Source organism: Centruroides sculpturatus, unplaced genomic scaffold (genome assembly GCF_000671375.1).
Source record: "Centruroides sculpturatus isolate CEXI.00-Female unplaced genomic scaffold, Cexi_2.0 scaffold1380, whole genome shotgun sequence".
NCBI lineage: Eukaryota > Metazoa > Arthropoda > Arachnida > Scorpiones > Buthidae > Centruroides > Centruroides sculpturatus.
In genome coordinates, this window is record NW_019385482.1 from 156,725 (window position 1) to 183,501 (window position 26,777).

Genomic DNA, 26,777 nt, shown 5'->3' on the forward strand with positions numbered 1-26,777 from the left:
AGTAAACAGCATCTGTAGAATAAATTACATGTTTGTCGGAATGCCACGTCACTGTTGAAAAATCAGCACAACTGGGCGAGATTCTCACATATAAGACATTAAAAACCTTTAATTTTTCATTTGTTTCGGTTAGTAATTGGTTGTAAATAAGGAAGTGGTCGTTGAAATGCCAAGAATGAACCAATGATTACTGCAGTACCACTCGTGGCGAGCGAGGACATAAGCAGGAAGGAGCACCACTCTTCTACAATTTTCTCCAATGAGAATTTAATGAAGTAAAACGAGCTTAATACAAAGCTTCGAACATCTTTAATTTATCGCAGGACCGTTTCCCAAAGTGAAATTTGACAGCTGGATTCAGTTCATCTGTTACAAATACTACTACAGTCGGATAACGGTTGGAACGAAAGGTAAGTAAGTTGAAGCTAGTTTAAAAATTTTAAATATAAATAAATAAGTATAATAAATAAATAAAATAAGATAAAAAAAAAATAACTTATTCTTCGATAATAAATTAATATTAAATTTTATCTTTAGAAGATATTTCTGTAAGAAAATGTTTTTATTTTCTTGTATTGACATCGTTTATCTTCAGCATCCATTTGTCAAAGATACAATTCTGTAGCTTTGACAGACATGATCGATAAACCCATTTAGCAAAATAGAGTAAAAAAAAAAGGAAAGAACAAAAGCATTTTCACAAATATATCGATCATTTGTTTTTATATAGCTATATTTTCCAGTTGAATCATAACTTAAGCTATATTTAATGCCCAAAAAAAGTCTTTTTCTACATCAAAACTCGGCCAAATTTAACTTGTACATAAGAATCCCCCCCCCTGTAAAATTTTATAAATATAAAAATTATTAAAAGAAAAAATAATATAAGTAAATGAAAATTTAGATTCTTAAATAATTTTCGAATTTATTTTATAAATAAAATCCCATTTTATATTTATTTAATGCATAAATAAAAATTCAAACAAATAAACATAAAAGATTTAATTGTTTTTATTTAACTTTAAAGTACACTTTTGTATAAAATTAGAGCAGTATTTAATAAATTAAAAAAAAATTGTGCATAAATTTATTTTTATTTATATATAATGCAAAATTAATTTAAATAAACTAAAAATAAAGACAAAATATAAATTCTATTTGTAATAAAAATTTAATAAAATTACATTAAGTGTATATTTTAATGAAGAATTTAATAATTATAATCAACTTTAAATATTATATTTAAAGAGGAAAAAAATTTTTTTGGAACTATATTTAAACTTTAATACAGCATTAAAATAGATATTAAATAAAATAACATTTTAACTTAGAAAATAACCAATTAAATTTCTTATTATTATGTAGAAGATAATAAGCGGGCATTTAATTTTATTAAAATTTGTTGAATAAATAAACTATCGGTCCAAATTTATTCTATATATATATTTTTTTTTTAAAAAGAGAGTGGTGCATAAATTGTTTATTTGGTATGAAAATTATATATAATTTAATTAGGGATTTTAAATGGAATTTTTAATCAGAGTGCCTGTAATGAAGACTACCTATAGCTACCTGGTTGCTGCGTGGAGAAAACAACCTTAGCAATAACATTATCTTCCTTAAAACCAGAAATCTGATCTTCCTAGATAACGCTTTAATGAGTTATTTGATGGAAGGATATAAGAGAAAATTAAAAGTAAATTCGCTTCTCGTGATTTGTATTCTTGTTTTTTTTTTTTCGTTTAAATTTTATGAAATATTTTTCGACTTGTTATTGTAATTAGATATTATATCTTGTATTTAAAATGATCGCGCTCGAGAAAATTAATTAAAATTTTAAATAAGAGACGTTATGCTTAATTGAAATGCATTCAAAAAAGATGCGGTTTGGTTTAATACAACGGAAAATTATTTTTAAATTCGTGCCGCTTGTTCGATGCAAGATATATGACTCAAGTCGCGTTCGTTATTGAAATTAGTATTTATAGTAACAATAAGTTTATTATTATTAAATTATGTGTTATTTTTGTAATTTTTGAAGATTTAAATTAATTTTATAAATAAAATAATTATATATTTAAAATTAATAATTAAATTTTTCGCCACCTATCGGTTGTTAAATAATAATAATAACGTATATTTTATTAATTGGTCAATTTGAATTTGAATGAACTAATCACAGTTAAGCATTATCGATATAATAATTTTGAATCTTGATAGCTGACCACGTGCGAAATATAAATAAAGCAAAAATATTTATTGTTATTTTTGTAGTAGAGTAAAAATTTAAACTAATTACAAGCTTTACTGTATCTTTTTTCGGATAGTAAATCGAAAGAGACCACTTCCAAGAACCTGCTTTACTATATTTGGCTCACAGAAGAGGTTAAGGACTCATAAGTTGAGGGTCTACCACGTGATTGTGATGGATTGAATTTTTTTTTCCGCTACATTTTTTTTCTCCTTTAAACTAAGAATAAAAGGGAGTTTGTTCCCCTGGGTGGAGAAACATCAGCTGTTGATATTGAAGAGGTGAAAAACAAGAAAATATTACTACAGTTACATGGTTTTTGACTTTTATGGACATAAAAAAAAACTTAATTAAATCTGTTCAAGGTTAAATATGAATCAGCAAATTACACTGTAAATTAAAGATTTTTTTAATGTATATATATGTATAATAGGATACATCACACCTTTAAAATGTATACAATCTTAGCTTACCTAGTACACCTAAGTATTTCAATTACATCATCACAATAATTAACTTATAAACAGATGAGTCATGATATTCATAAACTGTAGAAAGTTTGGCCTATTGGCTCAGATCCAACCTGAATGTCTAGTATAGACATTGTGTCCAGAGGAGTGCCATTTCTAGAAATAAAGGTGGGTTGCTGTCTGCAAATGAATGACACTAGTTTTCTTATCTTTATATACAATTATAGCCTTTCTTCATTCATTAAATATCCTAGATATAAGTTTGTTTTGTAAGAATATCCTTCTTATCATTGTATCTTCCTGTTTGTATTCTGGAAAGTAGGTTTAGTTTTGTTTATTTTATAGTATAAAAAAAAGTAATATTTTATTAGTTTTCTTTTTAAAAAGAAATATGTTTTATTTATAAATTGTTGAACTTTATATGCTTTGTATTTTTATAAGATGTAAAGGATTATAAAACTTTTTACTAAATATAAACACATGAAGATTGTTAAACAAACTTACTAACTTCACCATATTTTTCAATGTATAGAATAAACATGACTTTTCTTTCTTACATACCAATTAATCTATCAATTTATAATAGGGAAATTGTACATATGTTTAATGCCAGACATAACATTCCTGTTTACATTATTCATGCCTTGGGCAGGACAACTGACACAACTTGGAAAATAAAGAAAAAATTCAGGATAAATATTCACATACTTAATTCCCTCTATTTTAGCCAGGTGTTATCATTAATAAACATAAAATTATCATTTTGCTATTATATAAGATGAAAAGGTAGTTATTCCATTATGAAGAGAAAAGACATTAATTAGTATTCTGATGGATGTAGATAAGATCTGATAATTTTTCATTCATGTCAACACAATTATGTGGTGTGGGAACACCATTAGAAAAAGAGAAAAATTAAAATAAGCAGGTTTATTAGTTTTTTTTTTTTTAATATAAAATAACATCAGTTTTGTTCTTAAGTAGAAACTACACCTGAATATTTATAAATTGAAATGTTGCATACTAAAAAATTTATATTAAAAAAATCTTAATATTTAGAACAATGAGTTTTAAAGTACATTATAATTTTCAATTTAGTCTATTCATTATAAGGTATGAATAGAATATAGAATATTATGGCTTATTCTTTGCTGTTTAACAATGATAAAAAAATAAAATAAAAAATGAAAAGGGAAGCAATTTTATTTTCTTTAAGTTTATCTTCTACATATTTAAGAACTGTAGCGCATGCTCCTTTAAGAGGTTCTAAAGATAGCACATTGTATTTTTCTTGAAAACCAGTGATTAAACATGTGATTCAAGACAGAATTATTCACAAGAAATTTGCTAACAATCAATATGGCATGGTTCATTTTTGCTTTAATATTAAAAAAGTTTTGGAAATTTAATAATAATCAGGTAGGAGAATTATCTTTTATGTCATAAAAATGTTTAAAATATTCATCTTTTAAGAAAAATAAATTCTTAAACTGAAAAGTTTCTTGAGCAAAATATATTAATTTTGCTTGAAAATTGGTCCATTGAACTAAGTATCCTTTTAATTCCAGAGAAAAAATTTACTTTAGATACTTGTTAGGATATAAACCAAAAGGAAATAACAATTTATTATATATCAAGAAGTATATAAATATAAAAGATTTCTTTTTTATAAATAAAATACTCCAAAGCATTAAATTATTTTTAATTCGATCTTTCATTCAGCCAGACCAACTTAAAGATATCCTGAGATTAAATTTTAATATGTAAATAAATCCATTTTTTTTCTTAATTTTTAAAGGAATTTTTATTATAAAAAAAAATAATAATAATAAAGATATGTTAGAAAAACTAAGTTGATAAATCATTAAAACTATATTTTTATAGTTATAATTTAAGAAATATATTATTTATTTTCAATTTTCTGAAATTTTTTCCCTGAAAAAGCCTGTATTTTACAAAGTTGTTTGAAAACTTTGTAAGGAGTGACAGATCTATCCAATTTTCCTGCCTTATCCATTAATAATAATTTCTTTTTTAAAGTTAAGTACTAACTTTCCTAGTTGTGAACCTATCCAATTTATTATAAATCAACCTAAGCCATTTATTACAGCATGGGCAATCAATTCACCTGACTGACCTTGTAGAGTTGAAGGTCAAAGATCAAGTTTAGGATATTTAACGTTTTTATATAGTCCTATATATTTTAAATTAGATTATTAATTATTGTATTGGTTTAATGATGTGATCTAAAATAGATGAATGGTGGTTGTTCCAAAGATGAATCAACTCAATTTTTGAAAGTTGGTCTAGAATATCTAAAGGCCATCTGAAGTCAACATGATGTAGGGCAAACACTGCACAACAAATTGATGGTTTGTAAAGTGGGTTGTTCTTTGCTATTATATGCTTGCTACACCTTCATTGATGTAGTGAATCAAGTTCTTGTCAACTTTACAGGATAATAATAGTGCAGTACAATAATATAATAATAGGAAGGACTGTTTATGCTGTTTTCTTATAAATTTTATTTTCTATTTTCCAAAAACTGACAAAATCTAAATAGAAAATAAACATAACATTAAATTAAAAGAATTATTTCATTAAAATTATTCAGATTTTAGTGTTAAATTTAATGCTTTTAACATCAGTAAGCTCCGTTAAATATATAATTTTAAACTTAAAACTTTTATTATACTTAAATTTAAAGAAATAATAATTATATACAATATTCTAGAAATTTATATAAATTTTATAGGAAAAACTTCACTGAAATTCCTTCCTGAATTTCTAGAATTCATTGGAAAAAAAAATATTGGTTAGAAAGCAGCTATGATGCTTTAAATAAACATTCCAAAAATAAATGTTGTCTTCTTAATTTCTATTTTTGACTTTTAAGAAAAATAATTATGATAAATGAGAAATTTTTGCTGGATTTCAAGAAGTTTTCTTAAACACCAATACAAATTAATTGATTAAAAATTAATTAAGTTAATGAAAAAACATCATTGTTTGTAGAAATTATGAAAAAAAGCTAGAGAATTATGTTGCAAACTGGATTATTTACATCATTATCATTATATAAAACTAGCTAGACTGCTTAATATGAGTACAAATAGCCTTAAGTTATCTTGTTAAAACTATCCTACATTCTACTCGTGGGAAATTAGTTATTATGGCAATGAAAAAGATCATTTTAAAGAAGATAACTACAGTAAGTTTACAATATAGATGTTATCCTATCTTGTATTAAGGTATAACATCTTGTACTAACCTTATTTATTTAAATGTTTTGATATGCTTGAGAATAGTGGATCACTGAACTGCTTTACATTTTAAAAGGTATAAGAATTTGAGTAAAAAACATACAAGAAGTTCTTGCCAAATTTATTATGAGAAAGATTCTAATCAGTGAACATTTTTGCAATATTTTAGAGGGGAGGAAATACTAAAAGCTACAAGCAATAAAGATAACTAGACTCACAGAAGCTTCTGGTTTTGTCTTAAGTTATAAATACTAATGCTAAATTGTTAGAACAAAAAAAAACAATGTGTATTAGTTATTGATACAACATGTTTTTAGATATTTTTCAATAAGTTTAAACAAGAGGACAAATTGGTTACTTTATCTACATCTCTGGTAATAAGCTGAGAAATTTTCTGTATTCTCAAGCATCGTATTTGCTAATGAATATGAATGCAAAACAAAAAAAGATCAATTGGTTTTCAGATTAAGATCACTCTAGTTAAAAATAAAAAAATAAAAAAAAAACTAGTATGTGGACATATTAAAATTCTAAACACGTTAAACTTGTCTTCCTTTTTTTCTACACGAAGTGTGAGATGCTGACGTGTGTTATTATTACTGGATTATCAATACCCGCAGGCCATTATTGATGTCTTAAATATTTGTATCATCGTCTCTTAATATAATATTGACAAAATTAACCGGAAAACTTCAAATATTTTTTAAAGAAAGAATGAAATTTTAGCGGTTTCTCTTCTGCTTTAGTTTATAGAGAGGGAGGAGATACAACGTGATTCTCAGCAGGCGTTGTTGAATGTGTTAGTTTGCCCCAGGCTAACTTCTCCTCATTGCCGCTCCCCGATCTACTCGACCTTTCAACTTTGGGTCAATCACCCTCTTTTTATCTCTAGAGGGCTGGGTTGACGGTTCACATGTCCACGCTACTCGGAACATTCCATTTAGCTGATAGTAATTTAGCATTTCCGTGTTAAATACATCTCGTTAAAGAAACATATGCTTAACTTCTAAGATTTTCACAGGACAAGACTTAATTTTATTACTTAAATAGCTAAAATTTCTCGTCAAAAGTAATGTCGTTTATACTATTCTTAAATGTATTAAAATTCACTGAATTAATATTTTTAACGTAAAAATTATAAGATATGATCGAATCAATGCTTTTTAATTTCTAATATTTATACGTTTTAAAGCATTAACATAAACACTAACTCCTGTAAAACCGTCTTTGCCTCATTACACCAATTCACTTATTATTATTATTATTATTATAACTAACCTTATTTATTATTTTTATTAATTTTAACATTAAATGTAACTTGGATATTTGCATTAATTATATTAATGAATGTATATCATTTAAAGTACAAAAGATACGTAAAAATGAAAAGAGAGCACCATTATACTATGAAGTAGGTCGTAAGCTCTTAACGACTGTCAAATCTGACTTTAAAAATGCTTTAAAGTATGCTACGTCATAGGTATCTGAACCATTAGTGTTCCTTTTTTTTCACACTGTTTGGCATTTCACCGTCTAACTTTTTAAAAGTTTGTACAATTCGCTGAAGATTAATTGAGTCACGAAGTTCTTTCTAAAGTTGGCACTTTGACAAATTCTAACTGGAAATATCCTTATAAAGCCAATTTAAAAACATAATAATAATTAATCAGAATTCCATTGATATTATCTATGATTTTTTTTATTGAAGATAGTATAATAAAATAGTAAACAATTCGTGAATGTTTGCTTGTATTTGGTGAAAGTTAAACTAACAATGTTTTTGTGTGTGTGTGTGTGTGTAATTGAATTGAAATAAAAGATTTGTAGATATTTTTCTTTTGAAAAACAAAAAATTTTGTTCTTATGATTAGTTTTTTCCGTTTTGGTTGTAGTGAATGTTCTTTTGCGCAAACTCTTTCATCTACAGTCGACATCATCCGCATCTCAGGTTGCCTTGGAAACAGTCGAACTGCATATCTCCAGATAGAAGTGTTGCTACCTTTAGAAAATACCGTTGTGTAATATTCATATTGGATTAACTGGATCATAGGATTTTTCTTTGCTTCCTTTGATATTTTTAATATTTTCAGGTATAAATATAGATACTTTAATGAAATATTTATTTAAAAAAAAATTATTCTTTTATTTATAAGTTAACAGAAAACAGGAATTTATTTATTTTCTAACTTAACATTAGATTTGTTAATAGAGTTTTTGTAGTTCTAAGTTAATTAATACAGTAGTAATTTAATTTTTATGTGTAATTTATATTTGTAAACTTTTTAATTATAATTTCTTACAATTTTTTTTTAATTATAATTTTATAATTTATAAACTTTTAAATTTTGTTTTTTCTCTTTATAAAGCAATCTGAAAAATATATACAATCATTTTTAATGTTTTAAAACAACAAATATTCATTATTTATATATAAATATCAGTAAAATATTTTAAAATAGTTATTTGTAAGTATAATATATTTATATATCAATTAAAAGATTGTATATTAAAATAAAATAATAATTTATGTAGTTAAATTAGGTTATTGATAGAGTTAACTTTATGAATTATTTATTAATAGAAATCTTGCAATTTTGCAAGTAACAACATGAGTAACTACAAAACAAATAGAAGTTTGCAATTAAATAAAACAAAAGTACAGTCCCTTAGTGATTCCAATAATTTAAAATTATAATTATAAATGATGAAAAGAAATTACATCGTGAATAAGATGGTGTCATCAAAGAATATAAAGTAAACTAAATATTTTCAGGTTAAGAAATGTGAAAAGACTTATTTACTTTCATATTAAAATGATTTATGATCATTTTTAATTTCTTTCTCTATGTATATCTTCATTAGATATTTTGTTTCAGTAAATGGATGTTGTTTAGCACTATAGAAACTTGATTCTAATATTTAATGATCTAGATGCTCCATCAACTTTAATGTTCTTATAGTTTATGAATACATAGTGTAAGAAATGAGGAAGTTATATACATAAAAGCTAGATTAATTGTGATTTATTGTAATATGTATGTAATAAAATACTTTAGAAAGTGTTTTGTAGAAAGCAATCTAACAGGAAGAAAATTAAAATTTAAGAAAAGTCTGGTTATATATATAAAGGCAAGCATTATTTAATTCTAATTAATAGTCTAAAATTAATATATTGTTAAAAATAAAAAAAAACTAATGGTCAATATGTTTAAGCCAATTATAGTGCATTTGTTTATAATTTTTTATATATTTATTTATGAGAGTTTAGGCAATCTGAACTTATAATTTTTGAAGGAAAAAAAAAATTGGATTTTGAATATGTATTAAAATGCAAATATATATTTGCATAATTCTTAAACAATGACTTAAAACTTTTAGAATAATAATCAAGTTTTTTTGATAGCTTCTACTAAACAAAATATCTTGCTATTTTATGATTAGTTAATGTTGTTTAACATAAAACAGATTTAAATAACTTGTTCATAAAATATTAAGTTTAACAAGTTAAAATTAAATAATTAATTAGTTAAAAATTATGACAATAATATTTTTATAAAAACATTTAATCATCAATTAATAATAATTAATAAATATATTAATTTTAATATATTGATTTTATCATCCCTTATACCTTTTATAAATATGTTTGTATGAAATATTTATAATAATAATAATAATTTTTATTTTATACAGTTTTCACTTTATCTTAAGTTTTTAAATTAGATTTTTTTTTTTTTTTAGCATTTACAATTCTATGAAAAATTTTGAAAGTTGTAAAAAAAGTTTCACACTAGAGAAAATATTATTCCTGGAGGAATATTCTTACACAGTGTTAAAGAAAAATATCCATTTCCACATAAATAGTCTGTCAACATACTTTTTTTTTTCCATAAAATNTAAAATATTAAAAAAAATTTTAAAGTATTTGTATAAATAACAGAATTTCTAGAGAAACTTTTATTTCTAAGACATTCTCACTTGAATAAGTAATTTTATTTTCTGAATAAATATTTATTCTTGCAAATATGATATACTTTAAGATAATGAGATTAGAAAGTAAAATTAGAATTTTATAATAGAAATATTTTATTACTTTTTGTGTTTACTTAAAATAATCTTTCATCTTTTATACAAATAAATGTAAGATTTATATTAATTTGAGAGAAAATAATAATACTTAATTTCCTTTCTTTTTTTTTTTTGTTAAACTAAAAAATAAAATAATTTATTGTTGAACATAGAAAAATATTTTTAAATTGTATTATAAAGATCTGTGAATATTTTTTTAAAATAACTTTTTTGTAAATAAATTGTTTGTTTCATCAATTACCTTTGATATTTCTTTTTACATTTTGACATTTTATCTTGACATTTGGATTTATCATTTACTACATTTTTATTTATTTATCTTTGACAAGAAATATTAAAGCTGTTTAATATCTTAATGGAAGTACTGTTTATTATTTGAATTTTGATGTTACTTGTATTGATTTTCTCTTCTATGCTGTTCACTTATATTAAATCAGATTTTTTTTTTTTTTTTGAGGTGTTTATAGAATTTTGATTTATAAATAGTTCTAGAAAATTTTATTTTCATTCAAGAATATTTACAAGATTGAAGAAGTGAATTGTTACATATTTGNGTGTTAAAGAAAAATATCCATTTCCACATAAATAGTCTGTCAACATACTTTTTTTTTTCCATAAAATTCCGTGTTTCTGTTCAACTTATTTTTAAAAAAGTATAAAAGAAACAATTCTTTGGCAAGGTCCAAATACATCCAATTTTTCATAGAATTTTACTTTACACAATTTTACAACACTAATTTTCTATTAAATTTAATTATTCACTAATGAACTAATCTTGTAGAATAACAAAAAATAAAATAATAATTTATGTAGTTAAATTAGGTTATTGATAGAGTTAACTTTATGAATTATTTATTAATAGAAATCTTGCAATTTTGCAAGTAACAACATGAGTAACTACAAAACAAATAGAAGTTTGCAATTAAATAAAACAAAAGTACAGTCCCTTAGTGATTCCAATAATTTAAAATTATAATTATAAATGATGAAAAGAAATTACATCGTGAATAAGATGGTGTCATCAAAGAATATAAAGTAAACTAAATATTTTCAGGTTAAGAAATGTGAAAAGACTTATTTACTTTCATATTAAAATGATTTATGATCATTTTTAATTTCTTTCTCTATGTATATCTTCATTAGATATTTTGTTTCAGTAAATGGATGTTGTTTAGCACTATAGAAACTTGATTCTAATATTTAATGATCTAGATGCTCCATCAACTTTAATGTTCTTATAGTTTATGAATACATAGTGTAAGAAATGAGGAAGTTATATACATAAAAGCTAGATTAATTGTGATTTATTGTAATATGTATGTAATAAAATACTTTAGAAAGTGTTTTGTAGAAAGCAATCTAACAGGAAGAAAATTAAAATTTAAGAAAAGTCTGGTTATATATATAAAGGCAAGCATTATTTAATTCTAATTAATAGTCTAAAATTAATATATTGTTAAAAATAAAAAAAAACTAATGGTCAATATGTTTAAGCCAATTATAGTGCATTTGTTTATAATTTTTTATATATTTATTTATGAGAGTTTAGGCAATCTGAACTTATAATTTTTGAAGGAAAAAAAAAATTGGATTTTGAATATGTATTAAAATGCAAATATATATTTGCATAATTCTTAAACAATGACTTAAAACTTTTAGAATAATAATCAAGTTTTTTTGATAGCTTCTACTAAACAAAATATCTTGCTATTTTATGATTAGTTAATGTTGTTTAACATAAAACAGATTTAAATAACTTGTTCATAAAATATTAAGTTTAACAAGTTAAAATTAAATAATTAATTAGTTAAAAATTATGACAATAATATTTTTATAAAAACATTTAATCATCAATTAATAATAATTAATAAATATATTAATTTTAATATATTGATTTTATCATCCCTTATACCTTTTATAAATATGTTTGTATGAAATATTTATAATAATAATAATAATTTTTATTTTATACAGTTTTCACTTTATCTTAAGTTTTTAAATTAGATTTTTTTTTTTTTTTAGCATTTACAATTCTATGAAAAATTTTGAAAGTTGTAAAAAAAGTTTCACACTAGAGAAAATATTATTCCTGGAGGAATATTCTTACACAGTGTTAAAGAAAAATATCCATTTCCACATAAATAGTCTGTCAACATACTTTTTTTTTTCCATAAAATTCCGTGTTTCTGTTCAACTTATTTTTAAAAAAGTATAAAAGAAACAATTCTTTGGCAAGGTCCAAATACATCCAATTTTTCATAGAATTTTACTTTACACAATTTTACAACACTAATTTTCTATTAAATTTAATTATTCACTAATGAACTAATCTTGTAGAATAACAAAAAATAAAATAATAATATAAATTTTTTAATTAAAATATTAAAAAAATTTTAAAGTATTTGTATAAATAACAGAATTTCTAGAGAAACTTTNATATTAAGTTAATATATGGAAAAAGTTAATTATTTTTTAAATATTAAATCACATTATTTTTATGTTAGGTTTGATATTTGCTATCCAAATTTGTCAGTAATATTTTGATTGTACATTTTCATTGATTCTTGGATGATGATGATCATATTTTTGTTCATCTCTACCAGATTACATGCAGGTTGATCATAATTAAAGATTAGGTGTTCAGAGCTTTCTATAGAAAGAACTAATGGCAAATCTTAACTAAATTTGGTTTATATATTGACTTGAGTATGTGGTTTCAATTTTTGGGGAAAAGTTTTTCTTAAGTTTAGTCGTTAGGGCGAAATTTAGCGCCGCTGTCCCCTTAATGTGCATACTGATATTACATACGTTTTCTAATGAATTTCGGGAACTAAGTGCAATAATTTTATTTAAATTACAACTCCTTTTATGTCCGAAATTCGTTAGAACAGCAGCGCTAAATTTTGCCTAGTGGCTCAATTTTAAAGTAAAATTTTTTCCAAAAATCAATACAGCATACTTACCAGAGTTTGTAGGGGAGACCGGGGCAACTTCGGCATGCGGGGCAAGTTTGTCAAGCGCTTTTTTTTAAAAACAAATTAAAAGGAGACTTTGGTTATAGGTTAGGCAGTTGAGTTTTATTGGTGGCTTGTTGAGTGTAGTGTTTTTATTGTTCTCCAACAAGCGTAGTTGAATTATCAAGCAAATTTTCATTTTCGTTCAATTCCATATAATATTTTTTTTCCATTTATATTGAATTGGCAGGTTTTGTTATAATTCCATGATAACGAAAGTTACTTTTCCTGTTAGAAGGATGTAACTTCAACTTATTCACGTGGCCAGATCGTGGCTTGGCATTCTGTTCTCAGGGTTGTACTTAATGTTTCGAAATCATGACTAGCGGGGTAAGATCGGCAACATAAAGCCACATTAGAAGCAAAGGATAAAAATCAAACAGATGATAAATGAAAACATGTTTGCATTTGTTATTCATGTATATATGTCTTTGAACTTGCATTTCGTTGTAATAATATTAAATGGGTGTTGGATTTGTATTTCTTTGTTTTAATAGTGAATTCCAACTTATACATTGTTAATAACATAATTTTATATACGTGCCTATCTTGCCCCATTACTGTTGCCCCTATACCAGGGGCAACTTTAATAAAAATAATTAAAATAATTACAACTTTACAAAAAGAGAGAAGTTGCCGATCTTGCCCCTATACCCGGGGCAACTTCGTCAATTTCTCTCTTCTTGTAAAGTTGTAATTATTTTAATTATTTTTATTTCCAAACTGATTTTAACCAGTTCTATAGTAAGGTAACATTCCAATAGACAATGTGCAAAGCTTTTTTTTCAGTTTACAGCAGTATTTATTACACAAAATTTAAGTAAAGCTTAACATGCCGATCTTGCCCCGGTCTCCCCTATACCAAATTTGGTTGAGATTTGCCCAATAGTTTTTTTTTTAGATAGAGCTCTGAACATTTACTCTTTAATTATGATCACTCTGTGTAATATAAGTTATAACAGTATTTTTATACTGTTATAGCTTATATTAATTGATCACACTTTCTTAGTATATAATAAAATGTTATATAATAAGAGTATTTGTATATTAATTGTAATTTTATATAATTTATTATAGTTTGATCCAACATGATTATTTTCCAAATTTATTAAATTTTTTGTAAGAAGTGTGAGGATGATTTTGGAGAATTCCTGTAAAATTAATTTATATTTTTCTTGTATTTATTATACATTTTTTAAAAAATTTATGAAAAATAAATGGAACTTGTCATTTGTTTATTAATTTATACTGAGGGATTATCTAATTTAACTTGTAGATTTTTGTTGTTTGATTACATTTTCTAGTGTATTGATTGGATTGTATCAAAAATAAATTATTGAAAGGTGATTCATATTTTTTTCTCAAATAGAAATTATCTCATTTAAAAGTATTATAAAAACAAACTGAGTAGGAAATATAAATCAAAATTGACTTTTTCTTGTAAAAAAGGAAAAAAAGAAGATTAAACAACTCATTTTTCAAGATTATGATGTAGAAATTTTTGTTTTTTAGCTGTTCTTTTCTTGAAAAACAATTTTTTTCACAAAAATAAGCCAAAAGAGGAAGTAAAAGTGAATATAAATTTTTAGAAACATAAATTTATCAAGAAAGTAACCGGATATGTTGTTAGATCTGCATACAAATCTTTCATTTTTCAATACTTCCTGTTTTAAAATCGAAAAGAAAGCATATTCCACTCAAAGTTACGATTTGAATTACCTCTTTTATGATAGATTGGAGGACACAAAGATATATTAAGCAGAAGTTGTAATTTAAGAATTAACTATTTCATCAATTTAATTCTTTTATTATTGTTAACGATACCTTATTCTTTCCAGATGAAAATTGAATATTTTTCCATTGGCATCATTTAATATTTATGGTTCTAGATGGAAACCGATAACATTGCATAATCACCATACTTTCCACATCTCGCAGAAAACCTTGAGATGCATACAAAAGAGCTTTATGTCAACCATTGCGAAAACATAACAAATTTCAATTAAAACAGATAAAGTAGTTAATATTTAATTATTCTTTGTTATTTTATTTAAAAATAAACACAAAATTCCATACAATTAAAAAACTCTTAACTTTGATGGGGAAAATGTGACTTTCGTCTTAGTTTTTCAGGCTATAAAGTTTAAAAATAAATTGCAGTTTTTCCTCTTTGAACTTTTGAGTACTGAAAATCTATTTACACAAAGCATTAAGGTTTTTTTTTTCCTTTCTTTCTTTCTCTCAACTTATTAATGGATTATTGACTGATGACAGCTTAGAAAAATCTGGGTCATGATCAAGAATTAAGGAAGTAAATGAGTTAAGTACTTGTAGTCTATTTTTAGAAAGAAACAGAACTAAATTTTGTTGTGAATGGGCAATGTGACAGGCCGGCTGAACGGAGCCCACTTCTTGTCCACTGTCACTTAACCGATGACAAATTGACTTTCTCCATTTTTATCTAAAGATTGCATTGCATTTCTCCTCGTTTTCTGTGACTTAATGCAGTTGTTTTTCCTTTTACATGCGTGACTAAGATTATATATATTTTATTTTTATTAATTATGTTATACAGGCAAAAGTTACGGTTATTTAATGAAGAATCTTGATTCGAAAAATTAATTTTAATATTTATAAATTATATTCTATTTAAAAATGGTTGATTATAATCTTATTCATAATATTGCTCCGGGCGCTGATAGAGTCGATAAATCAATACAATTTCGTGATACAAAAGCGAACATAATTAATTTTTATAACTAATTATATAAAGTTTTTTTTTCTCTATTGAGTTGCATAATTTAATTTTTAACGAGCTATTTTTTAAAATTTTAATTAATCCAGCAGTGCTATTACATTTCAAAACTATCACATTTTAGTGCAGTTAATAAGTAAAATTTGACACTGAAAACTAAGATTATAGCAGTGTGCACGGTTTATAAAATGGAAAATGGTTGTCCTTGCTCGTTTTATAGAAAAAAAAGGGTAGGCATTACTTAACTTAAGATGATTTTTTAAGCGTTAATTAACACCTGCTTGGTTTTTTTCAGCGTTAAGTAAGTTTAACTATAATGGAGCTTGAACCTTATTCTAACCTTACTTATACTTCCTGAATTGATATAATGTATAATATTGCATTGTATTCTTTTTTTCAAATCTAGATGGATGCAGAAAGTGATGTAACAACAGTACAGCTCCCTATAGTTCGTATGAAAATAGAGGAGGAGACACAAGACGTGAAGAAATATGAAGGCAAGTCAAGAGAACGAACGGAAGAGCGGTTAGATGATGATCATCAAGGACAGCAAATCAAAAACTCATCACACGAAGAAAGTTCTTATGAAAATTTAAAGGAAAATGTGAGCCCTTCATCCCAGATATTTGAGAAAGTAGATTCTTGTCATCACATGATTGACGTTTGTAATATGGGTATAGAGCAAGTGCAGTCGACTATAGAAATGGGAGAGATTCAGTGTCAAGATCACTCTCACTTACAACTCGCTTGTTGTTACATAATGGAACAATCGTCTCCTTTAAATGTTGCCTGTTCAAAATCTGTTAACTTACACGACGATGCTGTTACTGTAAAATATGCTCAAATTCAAGAAACTCAAGTAAGTGTTTTTTTTTATATATATATTTTTAATCTATAATAATTATAGAAATATGTGTCAGTTTTAATTACACAAACACTTAACTTTAATCTCTATAACTTTAACTGGCTTTTATAAGTTTAAGTATCGTACATGAGCTAGGAATGCCACAAATGTTGACAGGTTTTTGTTTCTTGTTGGCTTCTGTCTGTTCATCCTTCTTAAACCTCTTAAGACATGTTTTATCAACCTCTGTTCTTAATCAACTGTCCGCCCACTTGGTTTGTTTCTCTAAGAATTAAAGAATAAATATCTGGAAGTGAAAAAAAAAAATGAATGGCGTACCTAAATGCGGGAATTCAACTTTGTCAAACTTTCCTCCCTCTTTACTCAAGTCTTCAGCTTCATAATTCTTCTGTGTTGTTGTTTAAAGCATTATATTATTTTTCATTAATTAAATTTTAATCCTCTTAGGTTATGTTACACAAATTTTGCTTTTGTTTGCAGATTTATTTGAAGACCTTTTTTTTTTTTAATGGAGCATGCATTGTCCTTGACTCTTCCCCATTGTATTCAATAATTGCAGTAAAGATTAATTACCGATTTTAATAACTCGAGCATAATGATACTGAATAAAATAAGGATATCATTTATTAGATAATATGCTTTTCTTTTTTTTAATATTTTAGGAGTAACAGCCCTTTATTCATAAAGTATTATTTGAATAATGTACGAGTGAGATATATTTTTTATTTCCAAGGTTTGTCTGAATTAAAAGAGCAGGAAGTCAGCACTTCTTATCGACCCTGACATCATTTTGTTGAAAGAAGTTCTTCACTCTAAAGTTTTGACTGTTTCTAATTAATTTTGAAATATTTTATTACTGTCATAAAGTATTTATTCCTCTGGTTTCAGAATGTGTCTTCATGCTTGCTGTTCTTTAAATTATTTCTAATCAGATAAGCTTAAGCACGTTGCTGTCACTAGTTTTTAAAATAAAAATTTTGATGTTTTATTTAAATTTTCTCAAATCTTATAATTCATCTTAGTATAAGAAAATTTATTTTAATTTTTATTTTTTATCCGTGTACTTGAAGACACTTGAATAATAATAATAATAATACACTCCAACCTTTTTATTATTCAAATTTATGATTTAGTATCTTTATAACTTAATTTATGTAATTATTTCTTGGAATTCCGTTGTAATTTATTAAATTTCGAGAACTTAACCATATTTGAATTATCAAAATCACGATTTAGATAAGACCTGTAAATATATTTTTTGTTTTATAATTCTATCCGATTTATCAAATCTTGTTTGGCATCGTTTATAATCTAGTTGATCTACTTTTACTATGAAAAATATTCGTATTGAGTGATGTTATTCATTCCTAATTTATATTATAATATTTTGCTCTGAAATTTCAACATGCAAATTGTCTGTAAATCATTAGGAACCTAAATATTTCAGTCCAGATTTTTTCCATTTAAGTTGATCTGATCTTAGTTTAGATCAGAATAAAACTAGCTGATCCAATTTTCAACACTCTTAATGAGAGATTTCAGCACTCCCACTGTGGAATTCTAACATTTCCATTAACACTCCCCTTTTCATTCTCTGAACATTAACTGGAATCTGGAGCTTCTAGTTTAAACTCGCTTAAACTCGTTTAAATCTAGAAGCTCCAGATTCCAGTTAGTTAAATGTTTCTTATGACTGCTGGAACCTAAATAATCTTGTCTTTTTTTTTCCTATTTCATCTTCACTATTTGAATTTTTGCTCTGAATAAATTTTAATTTTCATAAATTGGATTGGATTAGATTGACGGAATGAGGCAACGTTACAGCTGCACCATCCAACAAGGGAAAGCTCCTATTTAGGTGTTAGACACGCGAAGAAAACCTGGAAATCTCCACGTGGCCAACCCGTGTTGAGGTTCGAACCCGGAACCAACTTCCAGTAGTGGTGCACAAATTTGAATCAGGGGTCCCTTGTATAATACAGTGTTGACTTAAGACATTTTTCTTCGGGGAAACTCTTTGGGGGATATCCTCCAGTTTCCTGGTTCGTTTTTTTTAACCCGACCTCTGAAGGGTTTTAGTTAAGTTCTGTGCTGCGCCACACCGGCAATGTAGGATCTTCAGATATGACACCAAATTTAAATTTCGATATTCTTACTACAGTAATAAATTTATAAAAGATTGGTTGCCCTTTTTGCCCATAGAATAACGCGCCGCTGACTTCCAGTGTTCGATATTTTCACTGAGCCACTGGTGGCCTTCATAAATTGCGAATTCCACTTTTAATCTAAAGAATATTGTAAAGAATTGATTGATTTGGCATGAAATGCTTCACTTTTTGATAATTGGATGAAGATTTAGTATTGGCAACTCGCATCTCTTCAGCTACGAAATTCATATAAAGTAACCCGTGTTCATCACTGATTTAAGACCTTTAATACTTTAACCATTTACACTTAGTGAAACTATAAATTTAACTTTTCATAATTGCATTTACGCGAAACTACGTTTGCTCGCTACCTGTTTTATATTTAAAGATTTATCCGGAAATTGCTCTACCCAAAAACAAAAAGGAAAAAAAAAATGTCTCCATCTTTAAGGCAATTTGTTCTACTCCATTGGCCAGTAAACGCTTTAATTGGATTATTTGTACAATTACGGCGTGACAAACAGTAAATCTACTTCTCCTGTACAACATACAATTCGCACGTCGTTAGATCAAAGGGAGAATAATAGTTTTAAAGGGAGGAAAAAATGATGCTGTGTTGCACCACGATAGAATGTGTACATGATAAATTAATAAAAATTAAAGAGTACTTTTTTTTTTTTGTTTTTCCTCTTTTCCCCGGTGTCTAAATTTAGAAAATGGATCTAACACTGCCTGGAATTGTTATTGTTTGAATCTAATTGAGAGCGATTTTCTTCACTTACAAGGACATCGGCAATTGTCGAAATTATCCAGACAGACACACGGAAAGACATCAATGATGAACAGTCTTGCGAAGGGCAATGTCCTTTACTACCTAAGAAAAAGAAATGAATAAAAAAATAATAATAATAATAAAATAAAATAACTTGGTTGCACCAGTTAAACTTATTAAGGAGTTTGTTATACAATTTTTGTTACGTTGTTATTTATTATTATTACTTTTTTTTTTTTTTAAACATAATTGCTTAGTTAAACTTTATCTTTAGAAACAACTTATGGTGGATTGGATTATTTACAAAAATAAACTGTAGATGGCGGCACTGTAATAATGGTGTCGGTTTGAGATTTTTATTCTCGATGCCCATTAATTTAAATTTAACATTGATTTTCAGTAAAATGTTAGAAAATCTCGTTTTATATGACGTGGTGTTGAAGTTTTAGTAAAATATAAATTTCTCTTTTTAAAATTCGAATCTTTAATAATGAACACCTCTAAATTGCGGCCATTTTTCTTTTTTTATGTTCTCTTCAGTGGCCGTTGTTTACAGGTTTGAATGTATTTAGGTTCAGTTTGTGTTAATTCTGTTAATTAATATAAAAATTCTTAAATATTGCATAAATTACAAACGTATGCTCGAGCGATTAAATTAACCATTCTCTTAACACATGAAAATTTATGAATGACCTCCGTTAACAAGTAAGATTCTCTTAAATTAGAAAGGTTGTTTAATATTTAACTTCCTTAATTTGTTAAATCTCATTAATCGGAAGAGTCTTCTTAATTAAAAGTAAGTATTCGTGAAATTCTTGATCTATAATGATCAAGAATTTCACGAGTACCAAGAAATCTTTTAATATGGAAGATTTAAGACGAGTTAAATGAGAGATTTTTGAAGATTGAAGATTTACAAAGAATTCTCTTGTTAGATTTACTGGAAAATTCTTAGAAAGACTTTTATTTTATAAGGATTTTATTGACCAGAATTCTGTTGTTCGGAATTTTCCGTGTTAGAACCATTGTAATCCGAGATTTTCTGTGGGTACTTTCGGTATCTTTAAATAAACATTGGGATTAAATTTTCTGAATTAAGGTTTTAGATATCTTAAAGAAATTCTAGAAGCCTTCTCAGAAGAATTTTTGATATTTAAAGATTTAAAAAGTATTATAATATTATAAAGATTTTTATTTTTTAAAGGCCTTATATATAAGAATTCTTAGATTTTATTGATTAAGGTTTTGGATTTTTTTTTGCGATTGGAATCAAAAATCTTTAAGTAATTCGAGGATTTCTAGTGAAATCCGAAATTTTCATTGGAAATCTTCAGATTACAACGATTATAATTGCAAAAAATCCAAACTTTATTGAAAATTGAAGAATTCTTATTAAAAATATTCAAGAAAATCCTAGTTGCAAAGGGCAAATTCTCAGAGCCAGCGTTCACACAGTATTTTTATTTCTGGTTGGACTACACGGAGGGGAATTTCGAATGCACTTGTAACAATTGTACAGAGATGTACAACGAAGTGGGTCAGAACGTGAAATCCGGCATTTATCAGACGTAGAGAAGACAGATAAATATTTTCTGTCGGCGGCGTGACTGGTGTGCGGGAGTTTTTGACTCTCCCACATCATCTACTCGCTACCGCTTTATCAGTAGTATTAAAAAACATCAAGCAAAAGTAATCCCCCGTTTTACAACAGCAACTAAACCGAAATTTATAATGGGACAATAATGATGCGGAAAAAAATGGCCGGAATGATATTTTTCCGGGTTTCGTTTGCATAATAACTAACAAGGCTAACTGTACACAGTACATAAGGTGATTATCTTGGTGTAACGATAAACAATAACAATAATGCACCTAGTTGCGAAGTTCGTTGTACCAATGCCAGTGTGGGTTTTTTCTTTAACTAAAATTCAGCTCGTGTTTGAGTCTCTTACTACTTTAAAGATAGTCTGGGTCAAGTTGGATGTGTGTAAGAGGGGGCTTGGCATCTGTTTGAAGTCTTGTGTGTCCCAGAAGTATTAACAGGGCCATTTCCTTGTCAAATATACAAGACTTAGGGGAAAATTTTACAGTTTACTTAAGAGTCAAATCCACTATATTTGTCTACCAATACACAGATGTTGCCTTTGTTTATACACAGAAAAAAATTCTTTTTAAGGAGTAGAACGTCTCCATTTTTATCCTCTTATTATTTTTTTCCTGCAAATAATTTTTGGAAAACGGATTCTAATGTAAATTCTCCATCTTGTGTGGAAAAAAATAACGTTATTTTGCCAAAAATTACTGGTTAAAGTCGAAATTTTGTGTTATTCTATCGCGTTATATTATCGATCTTCTTTAATATCGAATCTTTGTTCTGTTAAAGGTTCCTATTTATTTATTTTTTATTATTATTTGTTTGTCCTAATTGTAACATTGTGAATCACCGAGGGGTATTAAACTATTAAACAAACTTATAGCCTAGAATTGTAAAACTGCTTTGATCATCAGAACCAGTTTATAAGCAATGACAATATAAAAATTAAATTTAAAAAAAAATATATGAATATAAGGGCTAACGTGGCTTCTAATTTTTATTAATTCCTAGAAAATTTAAGGCAAAATTAACGTGTTTATTCGTCTAGACTACGAATTAATGTATTTAATTTAACGTTCTAGAATTATTATTTATTTAAATTGGAAATTTTTTTGAACAGAAACGATATTAGGAATTTATTATCTTGTATTTTCTATAATCTTTGTTCTTTGAGCTTAGAAAAATATGAAAGAAATGGCACGTTTACATAAATTAGAATGGGTGTCGGATGTTAAATGATTGATTTTGTAGTCGGGCAGCCATAAAACTAGCATTAAAAAAAAGAAGAAGAAAATATAATGGCTAAAGCAATATGGATTTGTAAAATTGAATGGAATTTTTGATTTATTCTCGTAGAAGAAAGGTGACCGTTTGAAAAATGATGCTATTTTCTTTCATGTTTCTTTAATGTCGGTTATAGAGGTTGAACTTTAAATCTCATTTCCCTGATAATTTAAAGAGGGTCGGTAAGCAAGAAAATGCAAATGATCCGCGAAACACATAGATACCGAAGATTGAATAGCGCTTGTTTTTTCTTTTTCTTTTTTTAAATACTTTTTATGATAAACATAAACATAAAATGCAAATTTATTACTATATTAGAAGATTTATTTTACTAGAGTAAAATTTATTCGTCCACCAACGTGTAATTCGAATGTTATAAATGGTGTTAATCGCTTTTCGACGTTCGTTTCGCCACTTTGCACCGAGTTAAACTTGATTTTAATCATGTATATATATGGGGACATTATGCCTTATGAATGATAGATTCGATCTAAAATTGGAAGAGGTTTGCCGATTCGCATGGGAGCCATAAATCTCGTAAAGTCATCCAATTAGAGAGGAGACGGACAAAGGAAACTCGTAAATAAAATGGCAAGAAAAATCAGGAAAAAAAAAATTTACTGTACACGAGAAATTGGAAACGTTAAGAAGTAAACGTACAATTTTCTAATTTCCAATTGTGGAATTTTAATAGGTTAATAGCGTGCTAAAGTTAATATAACACGCGTAGTATATATTTATTAAATTATTTATTTTACTAGGAAAATAGTATGGTGGAAAGGAAATTACGAAGCTACATTCACGTATACAAAAGATAGGTTAACGTGGCAGCCGGAGGATAGGCGAATCGATCTTATTGTTTTCCTACAAGATAAGGGAGTAGATAGGGGTGTTCGAGGAAGTATAGATGACAGAATAGGCAAGAAATTGTCAGGAAAACTTATATCCGAGAAAGCATTAGATCAACGGTTTTAATGATTGATAAAACGTTGTATTGGGTCAACAATACGCCTACTTAATAACCACACTCCATTGTAGAAAATTATCTTTGTACATCTTTAACTTCGTGAGTTTGTAGTTGTAAACTCTATAAATAATCATTTTTTTTATCCCTCTATATTCTTTTCTTTTCTGTGAAAGTTCATTTGAGTTGAAATGTCTTTCTGATTGTTATGTATACGTTAATAATATATAGATTAATGATTTCATATGTGTTTTCTTCTATATTTTTAGGTTTACTCGTTAAGATAAATCTTGGTGGAGTTGCTATTTATTCTCCAATGATTAACTATAGAATGAAGTTATTTATGTTTTTTTTTTTTGTTTGTTTTTGTACTAGAAAACTTTGTTTATATCTTTGTGGGATAATTATACATCAATCGAAATTTTCAAACTGATAACTTTCTGTAGATATGTCTAAGGGTGGAGGTTTCTCGTTCAATAAATATAAGGCTTATTTATTTTTAACAGTTCTGTAGTAAGCATTAGGAGAGACATTCTTCAGATCAAAGTTTGATTGAACAATTATGTGTCTGTCGTTTAGGTTATACAGACAAAACGGTTATAAATTATTCACAACATTTATAATGTATAGAGATAACAGTAAGCTTCGACAGTCTGCTTGAGGCATTGTTTTCAGCTTGTCACTGTAGTTGTTATCGTCTTATGAAATTACGTTTGAAAACGTTACGTTTACATAATTAATTAAATTCTCTTTTAATATTACGATAAATTTTTTATTAAAGTACTCATAAACAATTTAAATTTTGCAAATTATGTATTTTTTATTTTATATAACAGCAAAAAAAAAAAAAAACTTAATGAAAATCCATTAAAGTCTAAAACTGGAGAAACAAAATTCCAATTCATCTTGGTGTTCCTTAGAATTTAACATTGAAATCTGTACATATTTTATCTGAATGTTAATTTAAAAAATTAAAAAAAAAAGTTAAAAATCTTTAAAAAGCTCTCTAATGCTTAGAGAATTTAGAAAAATCTTTATTTATATTTTAATGAGAACTTATTTTGTAAGTAAAGATTAAACATGCAAGACCATATTCAATTAAATATCATTTCCACGATTGTAAAACAAGATATAAGATGAAATCAATTGTTTTATCAACTTCCTTTCGATGATAATCTGAATGCCATTCACCTTCATTCTCAACTTTCTTTAATATATTGATACGATAATTGATAGTTGGAAAAAAAAATTCTGACATCTCACATGACCGGTCATTCCCGATTTGATTAATAAACAGCGCTACATATTAATTAAAAATATCCTTTTTTTTAAATTATTTTCTTTTTACTTTTTGTCATTCTGTAACTCGATCGAGGAAGTTCTTTTTCTCCTCTTACTTCTGTCACAATATTTTTTTAAATCGATCAATCACTTTTCATGTTACAGAAAAAATTTCATGTTTATTGACAGTATGGGTGACGTTCGTTTACAACAAACTTTCCTTTGTTTTTGGCTTAAAATTTTAGAAAAAAAAAAAGTAAAATATANCCTTGTAAAATGTAACAAATTCAGTTGGGGATTGAATATCTGTTTTGTAATCTACCAAAGTGTTAAAGGGATACTTTACTATACTGCCAAGTTGATTGATGTTGCATTCTGTATAGTAGGCCTATGATCTGACCTCGATAGATAGTGCTATCGCGTACTATTTATATTGGGAAAAATATATTTTAAATGTAATATTTATAGATATTTTTCGATCGTTGATATAATTATATTGATAAAAATTTTATTTGTTTTTAGCTGGACTACAAACTTTGTATATGTTTTTAATAATGACGAGTCTATAAGGGGTAAGAATTCAACAGGAAAATTTATGATACATTATAACTCGAATTCGATATGTCTACTTATTAAGCTGTCGTTGATATTAATAACGTTAATGGAAACTGTAGTAACATTAATGGAAATCAGGGGAGGGAGTATCGAGTTTTTATGGTAGCTTATGTATTCCAAACGGTCCTAATCATAAAAAATTTGGTGATAAGTGAATACAGAACAGACAGACAGACAGATTATATTGAAATATTAAAAATTATATTAATAAATATTTAAATATTCTTTTCGTATAAACAGTAAGTTAGAAGCATCGTCACTTAGGTTAGAATGGTGATGTGTGTCTTTTTAGCTTGGTTTAAAATGTCATAAAGTAAAGAAATTGAAAATTTATATTGTATATATTGATTTCAAGTTTCTTATTTTATAACATTTTAAACTAGAAATTGCTTTTTGTATGATTTATAAAGTATGTATTGAAACATTTATATATACAATTTATAAGCTCTGAAGCATCCTTGTGAGATGGCAAATTTTTTTTTTTCTATTAAATTCTAAAAGATTTTATATATTTAGAATATTTTTGAAGAAAATTTAAAAAAATATATATATATATAGGTCTATACTGATAAGCTCTGATGCATCGATCTCATATGGATGGATCAGAGCTTATCAGTGTTATATGTGAGTGTGTTTAATCTATACAACACATTATAAATTATACAAAAAGTAATCTTTTAAAATCTATTATTTATTTAATTAATATTAATAATATATTTTAGTTATACTTTAATGTTTTAACTCATAAAAAAAGACAATTTTTCAAGTCTCGATCGATACATACCTGGCATTTTTATCTCGAAATTTCACAGAATCTTTAATTGATTTTACTTTTACAGATGAAAGAAGATGAATAAATGATAAATTTAAAAATTATTAACAGATTATTATTATATTATTTATTCATTTCAACGTATCTTTGCAATTAAAGAATGGCTCAATGCACTTTTAAGTTTATTAAATTAATTTTTTTTGTATAAAAATTAAAAAAAAAAAATATTATTAAATTTCGTTGAATATTTCTTTAGAATATTATTTTATCGATCATAAGTTGCGCTAAAAATATCGCAAAAATTCGATTTATGGATTAAAACTTGTATTCTGTCTCCAGGAATAATGTTTATTAAGCATTATGTATAACATACGTAGTATTTTCTATCAAATTTCTTTTAATTGTCATTATTGACACGTTATAAATGGATATTTCTTAAAGAAAACAAGAAAAAAAAGAAAGAAAGAAAGAAATTCCCTTCTGTAGACACCATTAAACAATACTCATTCATAATATAGACGAGTGGAGTAATTTAACATAAATCACAAGAACAGAATTTTAAGATAATAAATAAAAATCCCCCCTGTTTGAATTACGACATTTGTTCGTCTTTCGATTGTAAAAAAGGAAATGCCAGACGT

General features: G+C 26.1%; 1 protein-coding gene across 7 annotated transcripts in view; it reads left to right on the forward strand.

Moving 5' to 3' along the window:
• The first annotated feature begins 214 nt into the window (after positions 1-214).
• Positions 215-26,777, forward strand: part of LOC111639394 — a 43,800-nt gene continuing 17,237 nt past the window's right edge. The window contains exons 1-2 of one of the 7 annotated variants that reach the window (XM_023385275.1): positions 215-410; positions 16,249-16,701. In XM_023385275.1, coding sequence (XP_023241043.1) covers positions 16,249-16,701 — 453 coding nt within the window. In that variant the 5' untranslated portion in view covers positions 215-410. Of the gene's footprint in view, positions 411-1,582; positions 1,697-2,215; positions 2,890-3,942; positions 4,141-7,881; positions 8,075-15,951; positions 16,073-16,100; positions 16,144-16,248; positions 16,702-26,777 lie in introns of those variants that run through there. The other 6 variants (XM_023385273.1, XM_023385271.1, XM_023385270.1 and 3 more) reach the window with 6 other exon arrangements.